Source organism: Cryptomeria japonica, chromosome 3 (assembly GCF_030272615.1).
Source record: "Cryptomeria japonica chromosome 3, Sugi_1.0, whole genome shotgun sequence".
In the NCBI taxonomy this organism is placed as follows: domain Eukaryota; kingdom Viridiplantae; phylum Streptophyta; class Pinopsida; order Cupressales; family Cupressaceae; genus Cryptomeria; species Cryptomeria japonica.
Window position 1 is genome coordinate 319,255,843 of NC_081407.1, and position 20,562 is coordinate 319,276,404.

At 36.5% G+C, this 20,562-nt stretch overlaps 1 protein-coding gene across 2 annotated transcripts in view; it reads right to left on the bottom strand.

Annotated features, from left to right (window-relative positions):
* Positions 1-2,202: 2,202 nt before the first annotated feature.
* Positions 2,203-20,562, bottom strand: part of LOC131035948 (ubiquitin carboxyl-terminal hydrolase 6) — a 59,302-nt gene continuing 40,942 nt past the window's right edge. The window contains exons 10-18 of one of the 2 annotated variants that reach the window (XM_057967731.1): positions 14,234-14,342; positions 13,597-13,685; positions 13,390-13,459; positions 13,207-13,287; positions 12,947-13,042; positions 11,872-11,926; positions 2,829-2,948; positions 2,666-2,740; positions 2,203-2,553 (exon numbers count right to left, since the gene is read on the bottom strand). In XM_057967731.1, coding sequence (XP_057823714.1) covers positions 2,495-2,553; positions 2,666-2,740; positions 2,829-2,948; positions 11,872-11,926; positions 12,947-13,042; positions 13,207-13,287; positions 13,390-13,459; positions 13,597-13,685; positions 14,234-14,342 — 754 coding nt within the window. In that variant the 3' untranslated portion in view covers positions 2,203-2,494. Of the gene's footprint in view, positions 2,554-2,665; positions 2,753-2,828; positions 2,949-11,871; positions 11,927-12,946; positions 13,043-13,206; positions 13,288-13,389; positions 13,460-13,596; positions 13,686-14,233; positions 14,343-20,562 lie in introns of both variants that reach the window. The other variant, XM_057967730.1, reaches the window with a different exon arrangement.

Below are 20,562 nucleotides of genomic sequence, written 5' to 3' on the forward strand. Positions count from 1 at the left end.
TTGTATCTCTGTATGTGATCCAAATGTGTGCTTCATTGTAGTAGCCTTTTCTAGTAGTATGTGATCATATCATATCATATAAGAAGGTGAGGAGCCATTGGTCTAAAGGGAAAATAATCCAAACCCCTCAACCTACGGAGGGAAACCTTTCTATCATATATTGTACCTTGTTCCCTTGCTAGAGCACTAGAGGATTTCACTACATAGATAATGAATACAATCCATACTCACTATCGCACCAAAGAGTTTTTTATTTAGTTAAAATGAATACAATCCCTACTCACTAGAGCGCTAGAGAGTTTTTTATTTAGTTAAAATGAATACAATCCCTACTCACTAGAGCGCTAGAGAGTTTTTTATTTAGCCTTGCTAACTAAGAAAACAAATACTTAGCTAACATTACACGGAACCCATAGTAAAGAATGCATACATGCTAAGTCAGGATTATGTAAGTGAGCTGAGACTTATGTAAACACACATTGCCCATCTAATTGGAAGAGACACGAACATTTGCATTCAAATGCAAGCAAGACGAACTATCAAAATATCAACAAATCAATCCAAAACAGTTTTATCTATATCATAATTTAAATGTATTTTAAAAACATTTCAATCATATTCCTCCTAAATGACCACTAAATATATCAAACTAATGTTTGGAAGAGAAGTCCACAAGCCTTACTAGCATTCTGCTTGTGTTCATAACTTCATCTACGCACTCAAGATGAAAAGTAGACCACAGAGTTGAAAAAGACATATGATTGCTCTTTGTTTGACTTAGAACTAAGATGATTACAAATTCACATGGTAGAAAAGGATAGCAGTGAATCTACTCTACCTATATACAAGTTGCTTTGATCCTAGCCTCTCTACCTTGATCGTCTAGATGTAATAGATTAATATCGACATAACATATGATACTTAAAAAACTATCTAAAGGACCCTACCCATATAATTGGTGTTGATTCCATTGTCTCTCTGTATCTGATCCAAATGTGTGCTTCATTGGTGTCGATTCCATCAGGCCTTGGGCCATCCCTTTGTATCTCTGTATGTGATCCAAATTCATTGTAGTAGCCTTTTCTGGTAGTAGGTGATCATATCATATCATATAAGAAGGTGAGGAGCCATTGGTCTAAAGGGAAAATAATCCAAACCCCTCAACCTACGGAGGGAAACCTTTCTATCATATATTGTACCTTGTTCCCTTGCTAGAGCACTAGAGGATTTCACTACATAGAAAATAAATACAATCCATACTCACTATCGCACCAGAGTGTTTTTTATTTAGTTAAAATGAATACAATCCCTACTCACTAGAGCGCCAGAGAGTTTTTTATTTAGCCTTGCTAACTAAGAAAACAAATACTTAGCTAACATTACACGGAACCCATAGTAAAGAACGCATACATGCTTAGTCGGGATTATGTAAGTGAGCTGAGACTTATGTAAACACACATTGCCCATCTAAGTGGAAGAGACGCAAACATTTGCATTCAAACGCAAGAAAGACGAACTCTCAAAATATCAACAAATCAATCCAAAACAGTTTTATCTATATCATAATTTAAATGTATTTTAAAAACATTTCAATCATATTCCTCCTAAATGACCACTAAATATATCAAACTAATGTCTGGAAGAGAAATCCACAAGCCTTACTAGCATTCTGCTTGTGTTCATAACTTCATCGCAATGAATACAATTGGTCAAACCAAAAAGGCCATTTTGTAGAATTTTCAAAACGAGCCCCCATACACCAACAATCAAATCAAACAGAAATTAACCTACAAACAAATGCTAAAAACTACCATTCTCGTGGTAATTTCAGATTCCAGGGAAGAAACAGTTTATCATTAACAACATAAAAAACAAATGCATTTGCCATGTGTTTATCATAGCAGTTTTCAGTAGTCATGAATATCCAAATAGATGATTAAAATGCATTGCTATATCTATCATTGATCAATAAAAACTTCATACTAAATGATGTCCTAAAGTTTAAGTTAGGACTGCATGCCAAAAATTGATACCATATCAACTATGCAGTCCTCGCGTATCAATCTACATCTTAACATTAAGGATTGCTCTATGACCATGATGGTGTTAATTATGAATTTATAATTTTGTAAATGGAGTGGAATTGCCCATTTAAAAATTGCACTTGCATTACAAAGTCCTCGAAATGAAACACACTAAGGCTAATCATTGAAATGAAGGCTCATAAATGAACCCCACGAATAAAGCTCAATTAAATTTAAAGTTTATAAAAACAAATTTTACAGGACCTGCCAGAAATTTACATACTTAACACAATATTTATAACTCAACAAGACTACAAGGACTGTAATAGCTACCTCGAAATATAAATATCATAAAAACAATTGGTAAGCTCAATTTATTTTTTATCTATTCTGCAATGTTGAGTATTTACTCAAAAAATTTGAAATATTATATATAATTACCCATGACTAGCTAAAATTGCTACCATATTCTAAGGATGGATCAAAGTGCGAGCTTTGTACATGCATATATAAGCCATGTGCCAGTCACCTGGAAACGAAACAAGCATTTAAGACGATAAATTTATATTAGTCCTGTGAAAATGGCAAAATGCCTTTATCTTCACAACTCTAGCAGAATGATTGAAACTACAAAAACATACCTCCACCAGAAAGCTTTGTAATATCTTCCTCTCTTTGTGGAATAGGATTGTCATCATCAAATTCCACCCACTTTCCTGAATCAAAGACTGTTAGTTTCAGTCAATGCCCACCATATTTTTAACAAAATAGCATGATTAACCGTAAATGAATGAAATGACCCACCATTGTCTTGTTTGACCCAAGCAACATAATGTCCAGAATCTGCACTACGCCCCTTATGAGTTAGCACGGCAACGAGGTCATATATACCAGTCAACTGTGGTATTTTATCAGTTCCCATAGCTGTTATCAAAGTAGACCCGGTCAGGAAATTGTAGAACAACATTCTTATGCCTGCAGAACAATCTGCCTAGATTCTAACATGGATTTTCAAATGTAACCTATCTGGTAAATATTTAGCTAATCTCATTAATTAAAATCTCCTGTAGAAGAAATTTTTTAAAATTTCCACTCCTGCATGTATAACGCAGTTTATTTCTATCCATATGGCTCCTAATACAATTTGTGGCAAGTAAATAAGATATTTAAAACCAGTATTCATCAATCATGCAGCCATCATACATCTATGATCAATCATGGATGAAAGAGTGGATTGAGACACAATTTCCTCACTCTAAACCGGGGCCTAAGTTGATAACTGATTGATTAAATCAACTCAGCCTTAGCAATCATTGAAAAAAGAGTGGTTTTGTGATGTGTTATTTTCTCTTTGTTATCTTCTCACCCTCAACTGAATATTCTTGAAAGTTTCTCATTAAAATAGTGTTCCAGTTCGATAACTGATTGATTAAATTAACCAGGTCTTAGCAATCACTGAAAAAAGTGTGGTTGCATGGTGTGTTATTTTCTCATTGTTATCTTCCCACCCTCGATTGAAATATTCTTGAAAGTTCTCATTTAATAGTGTTTCAAGGGGTAGACAACACTGCAAATAAATTATAATTTATTATTTAATAAATTATCATTAGCAATAAACAAATAAATATAAATGTATTAACAATAAATTTAATATGGCTTAAAAAATGTGTGGTATTTGAAGGCTTTTTGGATGGGTCTGATCACTTTCCAATTTGGTTGTTCATTTCTTTGGGTTCTCCTCTGAGATATCCCTTTCAATTTGAATTGATATGGCTCTGGCAAATCGATTGGAATTTAGTGATGCATCATGGTGGGCTGCTTGCTCTTTTGTCCAATGATTCTGAAATGTTTTATAATTTTATTTCTCCCGAAAGACAATGTATATCAAGAATATAATTTTTCAACTAGAATAACGAAGTGTGGTAATATTTTTGTGTTGTAGGCTAAGATTTTGTAGAATTTGGCCAATGTATGTTCAATGATTCAGAAATGTGGGCATATTGAGGATCTCTTGATAACATAAATTGTTTTTCCAACTTGTATAAAGAAGTGACAATTTTATGAGTCAAAGGTTAAGATTTTGTAGTATTTGGTTAATATTTGTTTAGTGATTCAAGAATTTGGGCTTACTGATGTCTATGGGGTTTACAAGAAGCTCTTGTTCCTGCTGTTTATTTGTTATCTTTCCATCTGATGTTTAGGATTTTCTCGAATGGGTGTTCCATGAGTCTTCTTAAGACCAGTGAACTTGCTTTGTCATCCATTTTTTTGTTATTTTAATAAAGTTTTGCCTTTATATTAAGAAGTGTGTTTGCTTGCTCTTTAAAATGTCATTCCATCACAGTGGCAAGGCATCAGGTAAACAAAATATAAAGAATTCTTTCGGATTCTGGCATTATCCTTTCTTTGCTTGTATTATGGGTGAAGTTGTTTCTTTAATTCTCTCTTGTCAGCTAAGAAGGCTTTTGAATTGGGTGATGCTATGGAAATTTTGGAATGTATTTTAGTGTTATGTAAGAGAAGTTGAGAACGAGGTCATTTTAGAGCCAATTTTGGAGGCAGAAATTCATGGTGTGGTGTGTGCTCGTAAGAGCGACATAATTCCTAGTCCTAATGGTTTTCAGGCTGCATTCTTTTAATCCTTTAGGAATTGGCTTGGGTAAGATATTACTGTAGTTGTTAATTATTCTTTGGCATTAGGTGAAGTGCTCATATATATGAAATGCGCCTGTGACCTTGATTTCAAAAAAATCTAATCCTTACTCCTTTGAATGCTATGTGTAATACTATTAATAAAATAATCTTCAATGCAGTTGTAGAAAGGCTTAAGGTACTTTTTGAAGATTATTTAACAAGAAGGGGGTTGTTTTGTTCATAGTAGGCAAATTTTGGATAGTGTCATTATTGCTAGTGGATTCTCCATTTGCTTAAAAATTCTTGGATCAATGAGATGGTTATTGAGCTTGATGTGGCTAATGCATATGATAGGGTGTGCTCACTCCTCTTTTTGGTGCAGTTTTCTTCGGGTGTTCATTTAAATAGATTATGAAGGTCATAAATTCAATTTTTGGTGCTTGGTTTTTGACTTTAGCAAATGGCAATTCAATGACCTTCTTTAAGCACTCTAGTGGTATTCACCAAGGCAACCCTTTTTTTTCTTACCTATTTATTATCATAGGCTGAAGCTCTTGGGAGATTTATTGATATTAAAAGGACTGGCTTTCAGGCTGCTTTCTTTCTCTTTGCATCTAGATCCAATTACTCCTAAATCAATCTTGGATTGCTACATCTCAGCTGATTGAAAGGACAAATAATAGACTTTCTGTTTTCAAAGTTGCTCCCTATACCCAAACCAAGATTTATGAGATTCAGCATTTTAGGTTATCCTCCCTTCCGAGAAGTATTTGGGTATTCCTCTTTACTAGTCAATGCAGCTCTCTTTACAAGTCAATGAAGGTTTATCATTTGGAATGAGATGATAGAAAAGTTCCAAGGGAAGATAGCTATTTTGAATGGGAAACGGCTCAGTTGACTGGCCACCTCTCAAGATTACAGCAATCCTCAAAGCAATCCCTACTTACCTGCTCTCACTCTTAAAAGCTTTCCAACATACACAAAAACAGTAAATTTTCTTTGGTAGGAGACCAGAAGGAGAAAAAATTTCCCCTTCTGAGTTGGCATAAGGTTTGTTAGAAAAAATCCCGACGTGGTGCAGTGGTAAAAGATTCATGCCTTTAGAATAAGGTTTTGGATGCCAAATTAGCTTGGCAGTTTTTGAGGATTCAGATCAGTTGTTCTCTATATTTCATTTTAAATATTTAGGCAATCAAGATGCCCATGGTTTCTTAGGTGATTTTTCAGTTCAAAATTTCAGTCAACTCCTGTAATGTTAGTGCATCCCAATTTTCCTTGAATTTACATGATGAATCTTCAGTGGAATTCTGGAAAAACACTTCTGCATGGGGAGTCCCCTTCTTTACAATCACCCTGCCCTTGTTGAGATGCAAATGTCTTTATAAGGCCTTTGGGGATCTAACACTATTATCAAGATTTAGTTTGAATTTAGTTTGAAGGGGCATATTGTTAAGAAATGGAAGGATTTCAATTCTCTTCTGTTTCCACATGATTAGGAGATATTGCTTTCTTCCCTACAAATAATTCCTCAGTTACATTGGCTAGAGAATGGAAAGTTAAAGCAGCTTATGAATTGTTCAGAAATAGAGACTTGCTGCCCATTTGTGAAGTATAGCAAATTTTAAGTAAATTTTTAGCCTAGCATGGAGATCATGGGCCACAGAGAATAAATTTATTTATTATCTGCCAATGCAATGAATATTTGGGTACGTTTGTTAAGAACTTCCCTAAAATGTTGATGTTTCTAATTTGGCAGGATAATGAGTTTAATATAGTAAAGATATGCAAAATGTCTATCACAAAGGATTATTTGAGAATAATGGTTGAATTTGTTGTTTCTTGATTGAATTTGAGAAAATGAGGGAATTTTGTTAAGCATTTAAGGGGAATATGAGTAATCTTTGGTAACTTCTTTCATAATCATGAAATAGGGAAGAGGATTTGCTTGAACATGTGTATTTTGTTGATGGACATTCAATGAAATTTAAATATCACGTGCAACCGGTGAACCACGGGGACGCGTCCCCTCCCTTTTTGGGCGCGTCCCCCCGGCAGGGACGTCTCGGGGATGGGGGGACGGGGACGCGACGTCCTCCGCCGTCCCACCACCGCCACCCAATCGCCGCCGGGACGTGGAGACGTACCCCGTCTCCGCGTCTCCTCGGAGACGTCTAGGCGTCTCCACGCCCAGGCGTCTCCCGCGTCCCCACGCCTAAACAAACTAAAAAAGCAACATTTTAAAAAACATGTGCCTTTTGGGGGGATTAAGGGGTAACCCTAATTGGACATGGGCCCCACCCAACCCCCCAAAACAACACAAAAGCATGTTTTTTTTAGATTTAACTCTCATTTTGGTAAACTGATTTTTTTTTCCAGCAAGCTAAAGAGGAGGAAAAACTTGAAGAAGACTGATTGAAGGGGTGAGAAAAGTTGATTGCAAGTGTGATAGGAGCTAGAAGAAGCAAGAAGAAGAGGAAGAAGAAGATTCTTCTACATTTTGGAGAGATTTTTCAAGCACAAGGTAGGGTTTTTCAACTTTTTCTTGTTTTTTTTTTTTTTTTTACTTTTTTTTTGAATATTTTCTGATTTTCATTGTTCTATGTCATTTTTGGATTTTTTTTCCCTATTCATCTCAAGACTCAAAATGAGATTTGATGTTCAATCTTGAGGGCAAAATGATTCATCATTTTGCCCTCAAGATTCAACATCAAATCTCATTTTGAGATGAATAGGAAAAAAATTTAAAAATATATTGTTAAACTAGGCTGATTTTATTTTTATTTTGTGAAATGCAGTGTCAATTTCACAATGAGCTCCCAAGGCATGAGTGAAGATGACATGGAAATCCATTCTCATAGTGAGAATGATTCAGAATATGAACCTGAAAATGAGGGGGGTGACCATGGGGCTGATCCTGGAGCCCAATCTAGCTCTATGGCAAGTGCACCAGCTAGTACAGGTTGCCCTTCAAAGTTGTTGGCACCATATGCTAGGGGTCATTTTGATCCTAAGTCTCCTCTAAAACAGTTTGCTTCACGAATATCAGTACAAGGCACTGCATCACATTCAAGTGGGGGAACAAGGAAGTGGAAGTGCAATATTTGTGACACAGAATGGTTCGGTAGCATTAGTAGGGTGAATGCACACTTTCTGTTTTGGAGAGGAAAAGGCGTGAAACATTGTAAGTTTTTGGAGGAAGCCAAAAATATACAGTACAGAATTGAGTTTAACAGGATTTGGGGGGTTCCAGATGACACAAATATTTCAATGCCTACTACTTTGTCTGCTAGGGCAGCACTTCATACTTCTCATGCTTCGCAGACAGGAGGAATGATGTTTGGATCTCCATCCACTTCCACTTCTACTGCCGCCAGGGCTGGGAAACGTAAGTTGCAGACAGCACAGAGCAACCCCATTATTGATATGTTTAATGTGCAGCTGAGAGATGAGATAGATGAATCCATTGGCAAGTTCTTCTTTGCCAATGGCATTCCATTTCACGTTACACGGTCTCCTTATTATAGGGAGATGATGGCTATGGTGGCCAAGGGAGGACCATCTTATGTGCCACCAGGGGAGACGAAAATGAGGACCTCGATCTTGGATAAAAGCTATTCCAAGATCAATATTTTGATGGAGAAGATGAAAGCATGTTGGGTGGCATCGGGGTGCAGCATAGTTATGGATGGGTGGACGAACATTAGCCATCGTCCACTCATCAATGTCATGGTCACATGTGCAGAGGACCCATACTTCCTTAGAGCAGTTGATTGTACAGGGCATCATAAAGATGCTGATTTCCAGTTTCAGGTTCTCAGGGAGGCTATTGAGGAGGTTGGGCCACAAAATGTGGTCCAAGTAGTGACAGATGCAGCCCATGTGTGTAGAGCAGCAGGGAGACTCATTGAGGCAGCCTATAGACACATTTGGTGGACCTCATGTTGTGTGCATGCCATGAACAATGCACTCAAGGACATGGGGAAGATAGACTGGATTAGAGGAGTGGTCACCGATGCGAGAGATGTGCAGATGTTTATCTGCAACCACCACACTTCACATGCACTCTTCAGGACCTTCGCGAAGAAGGAATTCTTGAAACCAGTTGAGACTAGATATGCATCCTATTTCATTCTCTTGGAGAGAATGATTGAGTTGCAAGAGGCATTGCAACTCATGGTTATGACTAATGAGTGGAATAGGTGGGCTGAGGCCAAGAAAGAGCAAGGGAGAAGGGTGAAGGAGATAGTGAAGAGTGATGTGTTTTGGACTGATGCGAAATACATTGTCTCTATCATTTCTCCAGTATTCCAGGTGATCAGATATGGGGATGGGGATGCACCTAACCTTGGAGAGGTGTATGAGTGCATTGACTCTATGCTTGACCAGATGAGGGCTACTGTGCGAGTGAAGGACCCCTCTTTAGCATTCTACAATGAGCAAATCCAACCTATCATTCAGCGTAGATGGGACAAGTTGAACACTCCTTTGCATATGGCTGCCTTTGCCTTGAATCCTAAGTGGTACAAGGCTAGACCGGGTAGACTGACACCGATTCAGGATGATGAGGTGAAGGCGGGTTTCTTTAGGTGCATAGAGAAGATGTTTGATTCCAGAGATGCCGGCACAATGCGCACTGAGTGGGGAAGATTTGCCACTCTTAGAGGTTATTCAGATGCGGCAAAGATGGATATAGACAACATGGCACAGGAGGACCCACTTTTATGGTGGAATTGTCATGGCCCGAAATCTTTGACCACCACTCTAGCCATCCGTCTGCTATCCCGGATTTCCAGTTCTTCAGCTACTGAGAGGAACTGGTCTACATATAGCTTCATCCACTCTCTGAAGAGGAACAGACTTACCTCTAAGAGAGCAAAGAAGCTTGTGGTTGTACACAGTGCTTTGCGTCTCATTGACCGCAAGACACTCATGTACAAGGAGAGTCCAGCGGCACGATGGGATGTAGAGCCAGAGGAGCCTTCACAGATTGATGAGGATGATCCTACCACTTCAGATGCAGGGCTAGTTGGTGTGAGCTTGAGGGACCTTGATCCTCAGGAGTCCAGCAGTTCCAGTGAGGAGGAGTTCGTAGATGATTAGAGGCCTCCATTAGCTACAGTTTGAGTTTTCAGTTTTGTCATTTTGTATTTGACTCTAGTCTCTTTTGTAATGCTATTGCTACACGTATTTGTATTTGGCTACTCATTGTAATGATGAATCATGTAATCATCTTTATTATTATAGACTTTGCAATGGCATCAAATATTCGTATTTTCGTTTTCCTTTTTCGATATTCATATGATAGAAATGAGAAATCTCCAATTTGACAATTTCATTTGTCAAATTTTATTTACTTTTAGCAATTAGTTACATATCACTAATCTAAGTAATCTTGGTATTTCCTATAGTTTCATTTGAAATCTAATTCTTATACTGTTATACTGTTATGCATCTTTTCAAAACTAGTTTTTCAAGTACTGTATGTATATGTATAAGTATATGAGCACCACCACCCCGCCACCACCCCGCCACCCCCCTGCCGCCGTCCCCAAATTTAGACCCTTGGTCCCCCCGTCCTGGAGACGCGTCCCCCCGACGCCCGTGGAACACTGCGTGCAACAAAATAGGTTATATGAAAATTCTCCTAACTATAATTTGTTCGAGATGCTTCCCATCTACAATCAAATCATGGTAAGCTATGGTTTATGTGATTTGTCTTCACATACCATTATTGCTCAAGATTTGATTTTCCTCAAGTCCAGAAAATTTGAGTTTGAATCTTTCTTTCTACCATCAAATCTCTAATAGGAATAAATCCTTTATACAAACAACCAACAAATTGGCATATTGAAACACCTTAAGATTGTGTGAATAAAAGACAATTATGTTTGTCATATGATTCGATAAAGCAACTTTAAAGGAAGCATGCAAAGCAATACATGAGACATGAATTTATATGGGAAACCTTTACGGGAAAAAACTCACTAGCAAAACGATTAGAATTGTATTATTCCAGAAATAAAATCCAATACAATATGGTCTCTTTCACACAATCTCAATCTGTAAACTAATAGCATATAATGTCCAAAACAAAATTTCACGCCTTCAAGATTCAATGACATACAACAATGTCCAGTTTTAACTAACCTTGGCACATCTGTACAAAAAGATAGATAGCCACATAACCATTCAACAGAGAATTTAAATTGTTTGTCTAATTGCCACATAGCATACTGACACTCACATAACCATATGACAATGTTAGCAGGCCACACAGTACATATAACATGACTTCTCCATTAGAATAATCACCACACTAATAAGTCTGTGCCTCACACTTGGTCAAATATCATGGACCCATTTCTCCTAGGCTCGACCAAACACTACCAATGGTTTGTGATAGAAGAAACAGACACTTTATGAGCAATAGCTGCTTGCAATACCTTTAATTATCTTAAAGAACATCTCCATGCTCTTGCTTATTGCTGCATGTACTGCAACAATGCCACAAGTGCACTTGCCCATCATACACACTTACAGTGACATTTCTAATCATGTGATTGTGAGTTCTCCAAATGACTTGTGGTAGGAACATGAAAACACCAAACTTATACAAATCTCCATATTAAACCACAACATCTGAAACTCATTGCAACTGTTTACCAATCTATCAAACAACTGTCACGTGAATTTAGAATAAAGCCAATCAACAACTTTGTTCCAACAATCTCAACATTGTATCAAGCATCATGAAATTGTTCACCTGTTGAGTGGACTAAAAATGTTGGAGAAACTACATATCACATCATTCACATGAGTACTTAAACATGAACAAATTAAGTATTAAAAAAAATCATCTAAACAAATACATAAGAGAAACAAATTAACCTGTTGGAGAAATTACATATCACATCATTCACAAAAGTGCTAAAACATGAGCAACTGAAGTATTAAAAAAAATCACCAAAACAAATAAATAAGAGAACACAAATTACCCTGTTGGAGAAATTACACATCACATCATTCACACAAGTGCTAAAAAATGAGCAACTAAAGTATTATAAAAAATCATCTAAACAAATATATAAGAGAACACCAAATTAACATGTTGGAGAAAATACATATCACATCATTCACACAAGTGCTAAAACACAAGCATCTAAAGTATTAAAAACAGATCATCTAAACAAATACATAAGAGAAGAAAAATTACCCTGTTTTCTTTCAGCAGCAGTGCTATCTGATGATGAGCCATTAGTATCCAATCCCTGAATTACATCACACGTATAAATAAATAAAATCTGAATCACCATAGTAAATTCAAATACTATAGTACAACAATTTCAAACAAAGGTTTCCCATCTAATTCATGCAAAAGCGCAACTGAAAGAAAGAAACCAACTACCACTGGTTAGCATCACTACAGAACAAATGTCACAGAGGAAGTTTGCAGTATTCACTTCATGATACTAGTCCACCAATAATCAAAACTAGTGCATGCAAATGTAGCACTTTACATACCATGCCACAAGCACCATAATATTTCAAGCATTGGATTAGACAAAGTTATAACCAACAATTAAGGACGCACATGTTACTCTGAAATTTTGAGGCAAACAGCTGGAATTAAACCATCTACATTGTACAAAGCTAAACATTAACAATAAATTAACAATCATTTAAATGGGTGCTACTCAGTGCATGCTCTTAACTCTCTTAAAAATGTATTTGTGTCATTGTTAAATGCAGCAGTGTTGGTTATCTTCTTCAGTTCACTAATACAAAGCAACGTAAAAGGATCCATCTAATCCAAATGCCATTCTGGAACATTATGGTTGCTTTTCTTATGCCAAGCCCTAATCAATTGTTGTTAACACAACTATATTGCATTGAAGAGTTTCTTTGTTGTGTTTGAGTGGGATATATGAAAATTCAATCATATCCTAAAGGAGAAGCACGGCTATGCTTATTTCCCAAATTTGAATGCCCTTCTATGGTGTAATGACTTTACATGTCACATTCCCAATTGATGCTTTGCTAAAAATTCGCACCCTGTAAACAGATATCTTCAATGGGTTTGAACTATTCTTGTATTTTAGAATTAGAGTGTTAATGAAGAGCACTAAAATACTGATTATTGAATTAAAAACTTCCATTTAAAAAACCACCATTTATCACAATTCAGTCCTTAATTCTTCTAAGCTTTAAATTTTTGTACATTAAGATCCCATTCAACTACACGATATACAAAACTCAAGAAGGAAATAGACATTTATGTTCATCATTACCTCTGTAGATGAAGTTCCAGCATTTTTGTCCATTTCATCCATCTGTTTTTCTTTTGACTTCAGTCCAAATTTTGCACTTTCTTGATCTCTAAGTATCTGTTCATTGCACTCCAAAACATATTATATAACTCACTCAATCCCTCTTAAAAGTTATAATTTGAATAGAAGAACTAATTAATAACTAAGATTATGCTCAGGATTCACTGATCACTAAAATACTCAAAATTTTGGAATGAATAAGGCATTGAATGACAACCCACCTGGCGTGGTTCCTTTAATTTCTCACGAAGTTCGTCAGAACAGAAATCAAAAATATCTAACTCCAAAGGATAATTTACTTTCTGCACGAACAACAAACATACAAAAACAAGATATGATTAATAATGAAATAATAACCATGTGACATGATCAAAAGGATTTTAAAAGAAAAATCAGCAAATCACCCTCAATATCTTCGCCTTTTGGTTTGACTCTCTCTTCCAAAAGAAACGGACAAATTGGATGGTTAAATATCTGCAAAACAATAAATAATAATTGCGCAAAATGCAAACCATTTCTAAATAGTGAATAAGAAATCCTGATTCCCTGAACTTTAAGCATCAACAAATCAAAATAATTTTCAGATTACACACAAGAAGAATGTGTTTTACCTTGGTAAGCTGTTAATGCGTGACTCTTTCAAATACACTGCAGTACGACCTAACGCAGGTGATACCTTTTCCAAATCAGACTTCAAGCCCTGCATACAAATAAAGCAACTAAACATATTTATGACAAAGTGTATTCAATCAGAAGATTAGACTTTCCTTATTCTCATGCAAAATTGAAGTATTTGAATGACAGAATTAAGTTAAAGTAAAAAGGACATATCATCTATCAAATGCAAATTTACCATGCTCTCTTACAAGATAGCATATTTTGATGATATTTGATAGGTTTGCCTGGGGGTACACCCAGATACATTTGATATATTTTAAGCTAGGTCTTCCTCAAAATGGAAATCTTGATAATTTTTCCTTTATAAAATGGGATTGAGTTATATTTTAAGATTCAAAGTTCTAACCATGTGCCATCAAGAAAATGGTGTTTCTCTAACATATTCAAAATGTTTCAACATCCAATAAAGCCAGCAGATAAGCACAACATTAAGGTTGCAAGAAGCTGACAAAAGTAACTTGGTAAAATGAATAACAATTGAATCAATTGAAAAATAAATACTAGATCAAACTAAAATCATATTCTAAAAAATAGATAAGATTTCAAACTTTTCCCTCAGCCACGACATACATGTTTAAGCCCATCATGCAAATGATTGACCTCCTGAGATATGTGACACTTCAAAGAGAACACTGTCTCTGTTTCCAAAGTTTCCTCTCCGCTTTCAGCACATTGAATCCTATTTGACAAAAACTCCAGCATTAGATCCCATTTATTTTAATATCCAGTAAGAAAAATACTGGCTAATACAAAATTATTTAGATAAGAAGACAACAAACATGTATATAAAGTTCAATTAAATGTCCAAGATATAACTCCTAAATTTTTATTTTATAAAAGAAGTCCATTATTATAGGAAAAGACAGCACCATCTGCATAATAAATTCCAATTTCTAATAGAAGAGATTCAGATGGAAAGGATTTATGAATTGTCTTAAATAACATAATCATCAACACAGTAATAAAGGAGAAAGTTTGTTGTTAGCTCAAAGACATTTCAAATAAATTTATTTTTCATCTTTTTGAATTATAAGACCAACGATAACATTATCTCAAATGCCATATCCTGGCACCAAGAATCCTATTGCTTACTATTTAATGGAAGGTCGTGGATATTGTAGGCACATAGTTGGTAACAAAACCTTAAAGACGACAGTTCAAATAGTTCAGATAGTAACATATGATATTTGGCATCACTCCACTTGATGTCTGGGAGGTCACAAGCTATTTTTTAATTTTTTCACTAACACCCCTCTGAAGCACATCAAGAAACTCAAAATCCTGAAGGAAACAAGGCAAGAAAAGAGAAGTTACACATGAGATTTTGCCTATTCAAAAGCAAGTAGGATGGAATATTTTTGCAAGTTTACAAACCACCTAAGCAAAACTTTTAATAACTAATTAGTTATTTATATTAAACAATAATTCTATAGATTTCAGAGTTGCATGACAGATGATACTTAAACTTGGTATGGAATGATATATAAGAAAGTCACTTGTGAGAAATTTAATTTCACTCTTGTATATAATTATTCTTTATCAATATCTAACATTTTACAAGTCCTTGTGTGTGCTAGAGACACCGTGATAACAAGAAGCAGAAAAGGCCACAACAAAGGAGAGACACATCATGATTTTAAAACTTGTGAGTTTTTTATGCCATTGACTCGCCGATAATACTCACCGAGTTTTTGACAAAAACTTGGCGAGTCCATATTAAAAATTCGACCGCACTGCTTCATTTATTAAAAATGTCAAAAAAAGTTCATTTCATCATTCTGTGTTTTCTAATTTGCTGCTAAGGGGAAAATCACCCTCCCAAACATTTCCAATCTGATTTCCATCGATTCTTGTCAATTATAAGCGGATTTGAGATGGTTTTTAAAGCAAAATTAGATTCCCGGGTAGGATTTCTGATTTTTTTTCCTATGTTTTTTTTAAACATTTTATTTATTTTTTGTTGCATCTAGATGAATAGAAAATCATTCCTAAGTAGTCTAAATTGATTTAGAGTCATATGAACAAAATTTAACACCATTTTTGACATTTTTTATTGATTTTTTCACTGTTTTTTCGAGAATCTCTAATTAAAAAAAAAAATTCAAACCCTAACAGTTTTTGTTTTTTCTTAACTTTCAATGATGTCTAAAATTATTTAAACTAATTTAGATAGTTTACTAAATTTTTTAACTAAAATATTAACTGTCTTTTCACTTTGTATGTGTAGGTTGAACGTTAACCATTAATTTATAATGGCAAATACAGGTAGTTCATCTTCAGCTTCAAGGTCTACCCCGTTAGTAGATGCATGCCCATCTAGATATGTAGGCACTCGTCCTAAAGGTGCTAGAGATAGGGCTTGGAAGTATGTCTTTGAAGGACCGGAACATGGGTCAGTGATACGCATTAAATGCGAGAGAGTATTTCATGGAGGCATAAACCACCTCAAATACCACCTTATAGGCATTGAGAAACATGATGCTAGGGTATGTCCTGGGGCCACAAAAGAAATAAAAAGAGATTTTAATGCCATACTTGCAGCTGGGGAAGAGAAAAAGTTGCAAAGGGAGAGGGAAAAACTAGCCATGTGAGTAACCATAGTTGAATCTCAAGGTGCTTTAATTGACCTTGAACAAGAAGAAGCACTTTAGGGCATAGAGGGCTTTCGTTGTGGCCCACGTATCTGCAAACCCAACACCACCTCGGCCACCACTTCTACTTCTTCTAGTAGAGCACCTGTTGCATCACCATCAATGCCACAGTCTATAGGTAATTATTTTGTGCCCAAGAACACACCTGGAGCACAACCATCATTAGAGGCAAGTGGATGGAATAGGGAGGCGCATGAGAAAATAGACATTGCATGCGCCGATTTTTGGTACTTTAACAACATCCCATTCAATGTGGCAGACAATCCTTATTGGCTTAATTTGGTTACTGCATTGACAGTTTCCAGAAAAGGATACAAGGCCCCTTCTCGCAAGAGCTTGGGTAGGAGGTTAGTAAATAGTCCACTTGATTTCATTTTTATATGTTTTTCTTGTTTATTAAATCAAAATTGTGTACTAAGACCTAATTTCACTTTGTACTTGTAGGTTGCTCACAATTACAGTTGATAGGGCAAAAGAAGTGGTGGACCAAAGAAAAGAATGGAAAAAATATGGCTGTACTATTATTTTCGATGGGTGGACAGATGGCAAAAACCGCACCATAATTAATTTTTTTGTTGTTTGCAAGAACAATGCAATGTTCTTGAAATCGGTGGATGCCTCCAACAAGGTGAAAAATGTTGAAACTTTGGCTCTAATGTTGGAGCAAATTGTCATGGAGGTGGGAGTTGAGAATGTGGTGCAAATAATCACGGATAATACAACAACATATGTGGTAGTAGGTAGAATCCTCCAAGATAGGCACCCCACTCTTTCTTGGACACCTTGTGCAGCACATGTCCTTGACCTTCTTTTGGAGGACATAGGAAAACTTGATTGGGTGACACCAATTGTAGAAGATGCGAGGAGGATCACAAAATATATTTAAAATCACCCTTTGGTTCTTTCGTGATGAGAGAGCACACCCAAGGGAAAGATTTGGTGCATTCTTGGTGCATTGACAACTTTGAAACAAATGTTTGTTCTTGGTGCATTGACGACTTTGAAACAAATGTTTGTGAATCAAGCACGGCTAGACTCACCTCATTCAAAGAAGCCTGAAGGAGAGGGTGTTGAATGCATAGTCTTCGACAACCTATTTGCACAAAGAGTTGCAGAGATTGTGAAGGTAACTTCAAAACTTGAATATTTAATTATTCTTGATTCAAGTCTCTCATTATTAATTTGTAACTTCAATAATTGATATTTTTGTAATTTGTATTTTTCAATTGTAGGTGTCGAAGCCCTTGGTCAAAGTTCTTCACTTAGTAGATGGGGATCAAACCCCAATGGGGTATGTTTATGAGGCCATGGTTAGTGTGATGAACCCTTGCTGGTTCAACTCTTCAACCTGCTGTAATTTGTAGATCTTCTTGTAATTTTTAATTATTAAGATGGTCTTTTAGAAATAGACAGGAGTTGCAGAAGAGGGTTTCTTTAATTTGCAACACATATTGAATAATACATGAATTTAATCAACTGAAACAATGAATTGGAGAATTTAGAAGCATACTCGTAGGTCCTTAGCCAATTTATTGAAAAGAAAGAATAAATCAGCAACTTACAAATTTCTAATTTTTATTCTGGAACAATTCAGATCTGCTCTTATTTAAATACTAAGACACCCAAACAGTGGAAGATGGTGCCAATAAATGAGCAAGCTGTGTGTTTGGGAAAAGAAGCCTCCAAACCACAGAAGAATCAACAACAAAACAGTAAATAGGAAAACCCTACAACAAATCTGCCTTGTAAGAAGCCAAATCTGCCCCAATTCAATTCAATTTGACTTCTGAACGAAGCCAACCAAGCTGCAACAAATCGATTGATCTTTCACAATCTCAAAGCTACTGAATTCTGAAGAATGCATGCTCTCCAAAACAGGTCCAAACCCTAGCCGCCATAACCAAGTGCTCAGAAGAAAATGTCAAATGCTCAATATCGAGAATGAGGTTTAATTTCCATCTTGGCTGCCTAAATACCCAAAAGGTGTGATTTTTGGCAATTAGGGATTTAAAAATAATAACTTGCTTTTAGGGTTCCCAACTTAACCCTAAAAGCCACGCCTAGCTTAGGAGATAATAAATCTTCACTTAAATAAATTTAAGTGATGCACTTTATGATTTTATATTAATATTTCATTCAAATATTAATTGCCTGTGGAACCACTAAAAAATTCATCTCTCATTATTGCTTGAAAAGTGAATCTGTCAGAAGCTAGGGCCACTGTTCGCCATGCCAATGAAAATAGGACCATGTCTATTTTTAGCAATTTTTCCCTAAACAATAGGAAATTCTCATAAAGTGTCAAAAACTGATGAAACGAAGACCAGAACTGAACTCAACACTGAACTAGAACAAATAGACAAACCACTCCTCAAGATACTGCATTACTGACCCCTTTATCCATACTCTGTTAGCCTACAAGGGTCCAAAAATAAGCTAACTCCTCAATCCCAAGTCCCTGACTAGGATGGGGACATTACAGTCCGCCCTCCCAAAATTTGCTTGTCCTCAAGCAAACTCAATGCTGGATGCTGTAAAATGCTATCACACTCCCAAGTAGCATCCTCTATTGGTAGATCCTTCCATTTAATCAAAAATTCCCTGATGACACTTCTCCGCAAATGACGCTCTCTGAACTCCAGAATGGCTTCAGGTACTAGCACTAACTTCCCCTCATCATCTAAGGGTGGTAGAACTGCAAAAGGAACTATTTGTTGTCACAATGCCTTCTTAAGGCGTGACACATGGAACACATTATGAACTTTACTATCAGCCGGTAAATCTAACTCATAAGCCACCTGGCCAACTCGCCTGGAAATCCTGAAAGGAGCATAGTAGCTTGAGTTTCTCTGAGCCCTTCTTTCTAAGAGAGGACTGTCTGTAGGGTTGTAGCATCAAAAACACCATATCCCCGATCTCAAAAGATCGCTCAACCCTCCTTTGATCAGCATATTGCTTTTGTTGATTCTAAGCCTTCTGAATATTATCATGAAGTGCTCTCATAATATCCTGGTTCTCCTGTAGCAAATTCCCAACACTCGGTACTCGGCAATTGCTCATCAATAAATCCAGAAAACTAGGAGCATCATATCCATACAAAGCTCTGAAAGGTGTCATTTGAATAGTCATGTGGTGAGTGGAATTATAACAATACTCGCAAAAATGTAACCACTTCACCCAAGCCTTCTGCTGCCCTGAGATGTACTTCCGCAGGTATCCCTCCACCCACTTGTTGACAATCTCTGTCTGTCCATCAGTCTGGGGGTGGTAACTGGTACTTGGAGTGAGCTTTGTCCTGCAAAGTCTGAATAACTCCTACCAGAAGTGACCCATGAATCTGCTGTCCCTATCACTGACAATACTCCGAGGTAAACCGTGCAATCTAAATACCTCACGAAAGAAAAGATCAGCCACTTGACCAACGGAATAAGTAGTCATGATCGGAAAAAAATGTGCATACTTAGTCAACCAATCAACCACCACATATATGTTGTCTCTCCCTTGGGCTTTTGGCAAGCTCGTAATAAAGTCCATAGACACGCATTCCCACTTCCTGTCAGGAATAGGAAGTGGTTGAAGTAACCCTACAGGGAAGTTGTGCTCTTGCTTGTTCTGTTGGCAAACAGAACACTCTTTGGCGTACTGAAGAACATCAGACTTGAGACCCTTCCAAGAGAATCTCTCTCGTACCTGCCTATAGGTCTTAAAGTACCCAGGATGTCTAGCCATAGGTGAATCATGGAAAGTCCTCAATACTATGCATTTCACCTCAGAACCTGGAACTAAAAATATCCTCTCTTTGTAAATGATGAGGTCATCCACAAGAGAGTACCTGATGTCTTGTACTGTTCCATCAATAATACTAGATGCCCATTGATTCTTGGCATTGCTATAATCAAGTGTTTCCAATCTTTGTACACAATTGCCATGGAGCTCAATTGGGGGCGGCAAGATAAAGCATCAGAAACAATGTTCTAAGTCCCTTTGACATAGGAGATGTCAAAATCATAAGACTGTAACTTGCTGACCCACTTCTGTTGACGCTCATTTAGATCCCGCTGTCCAAGAAAATGCTTCAAACTATTATGATTAGTTTTGACACAAAACTTGTTGCCAACTAAATATTGCCTGAACTTGGCCATTGCATGCATGATGGCCAACATTTCCTTATCATAAATACTATAGCTCCTCTTTGGACCCCGAAGCTTCCTGCTCTCATAAGCTATAGGATGACGATCCGGCATAATT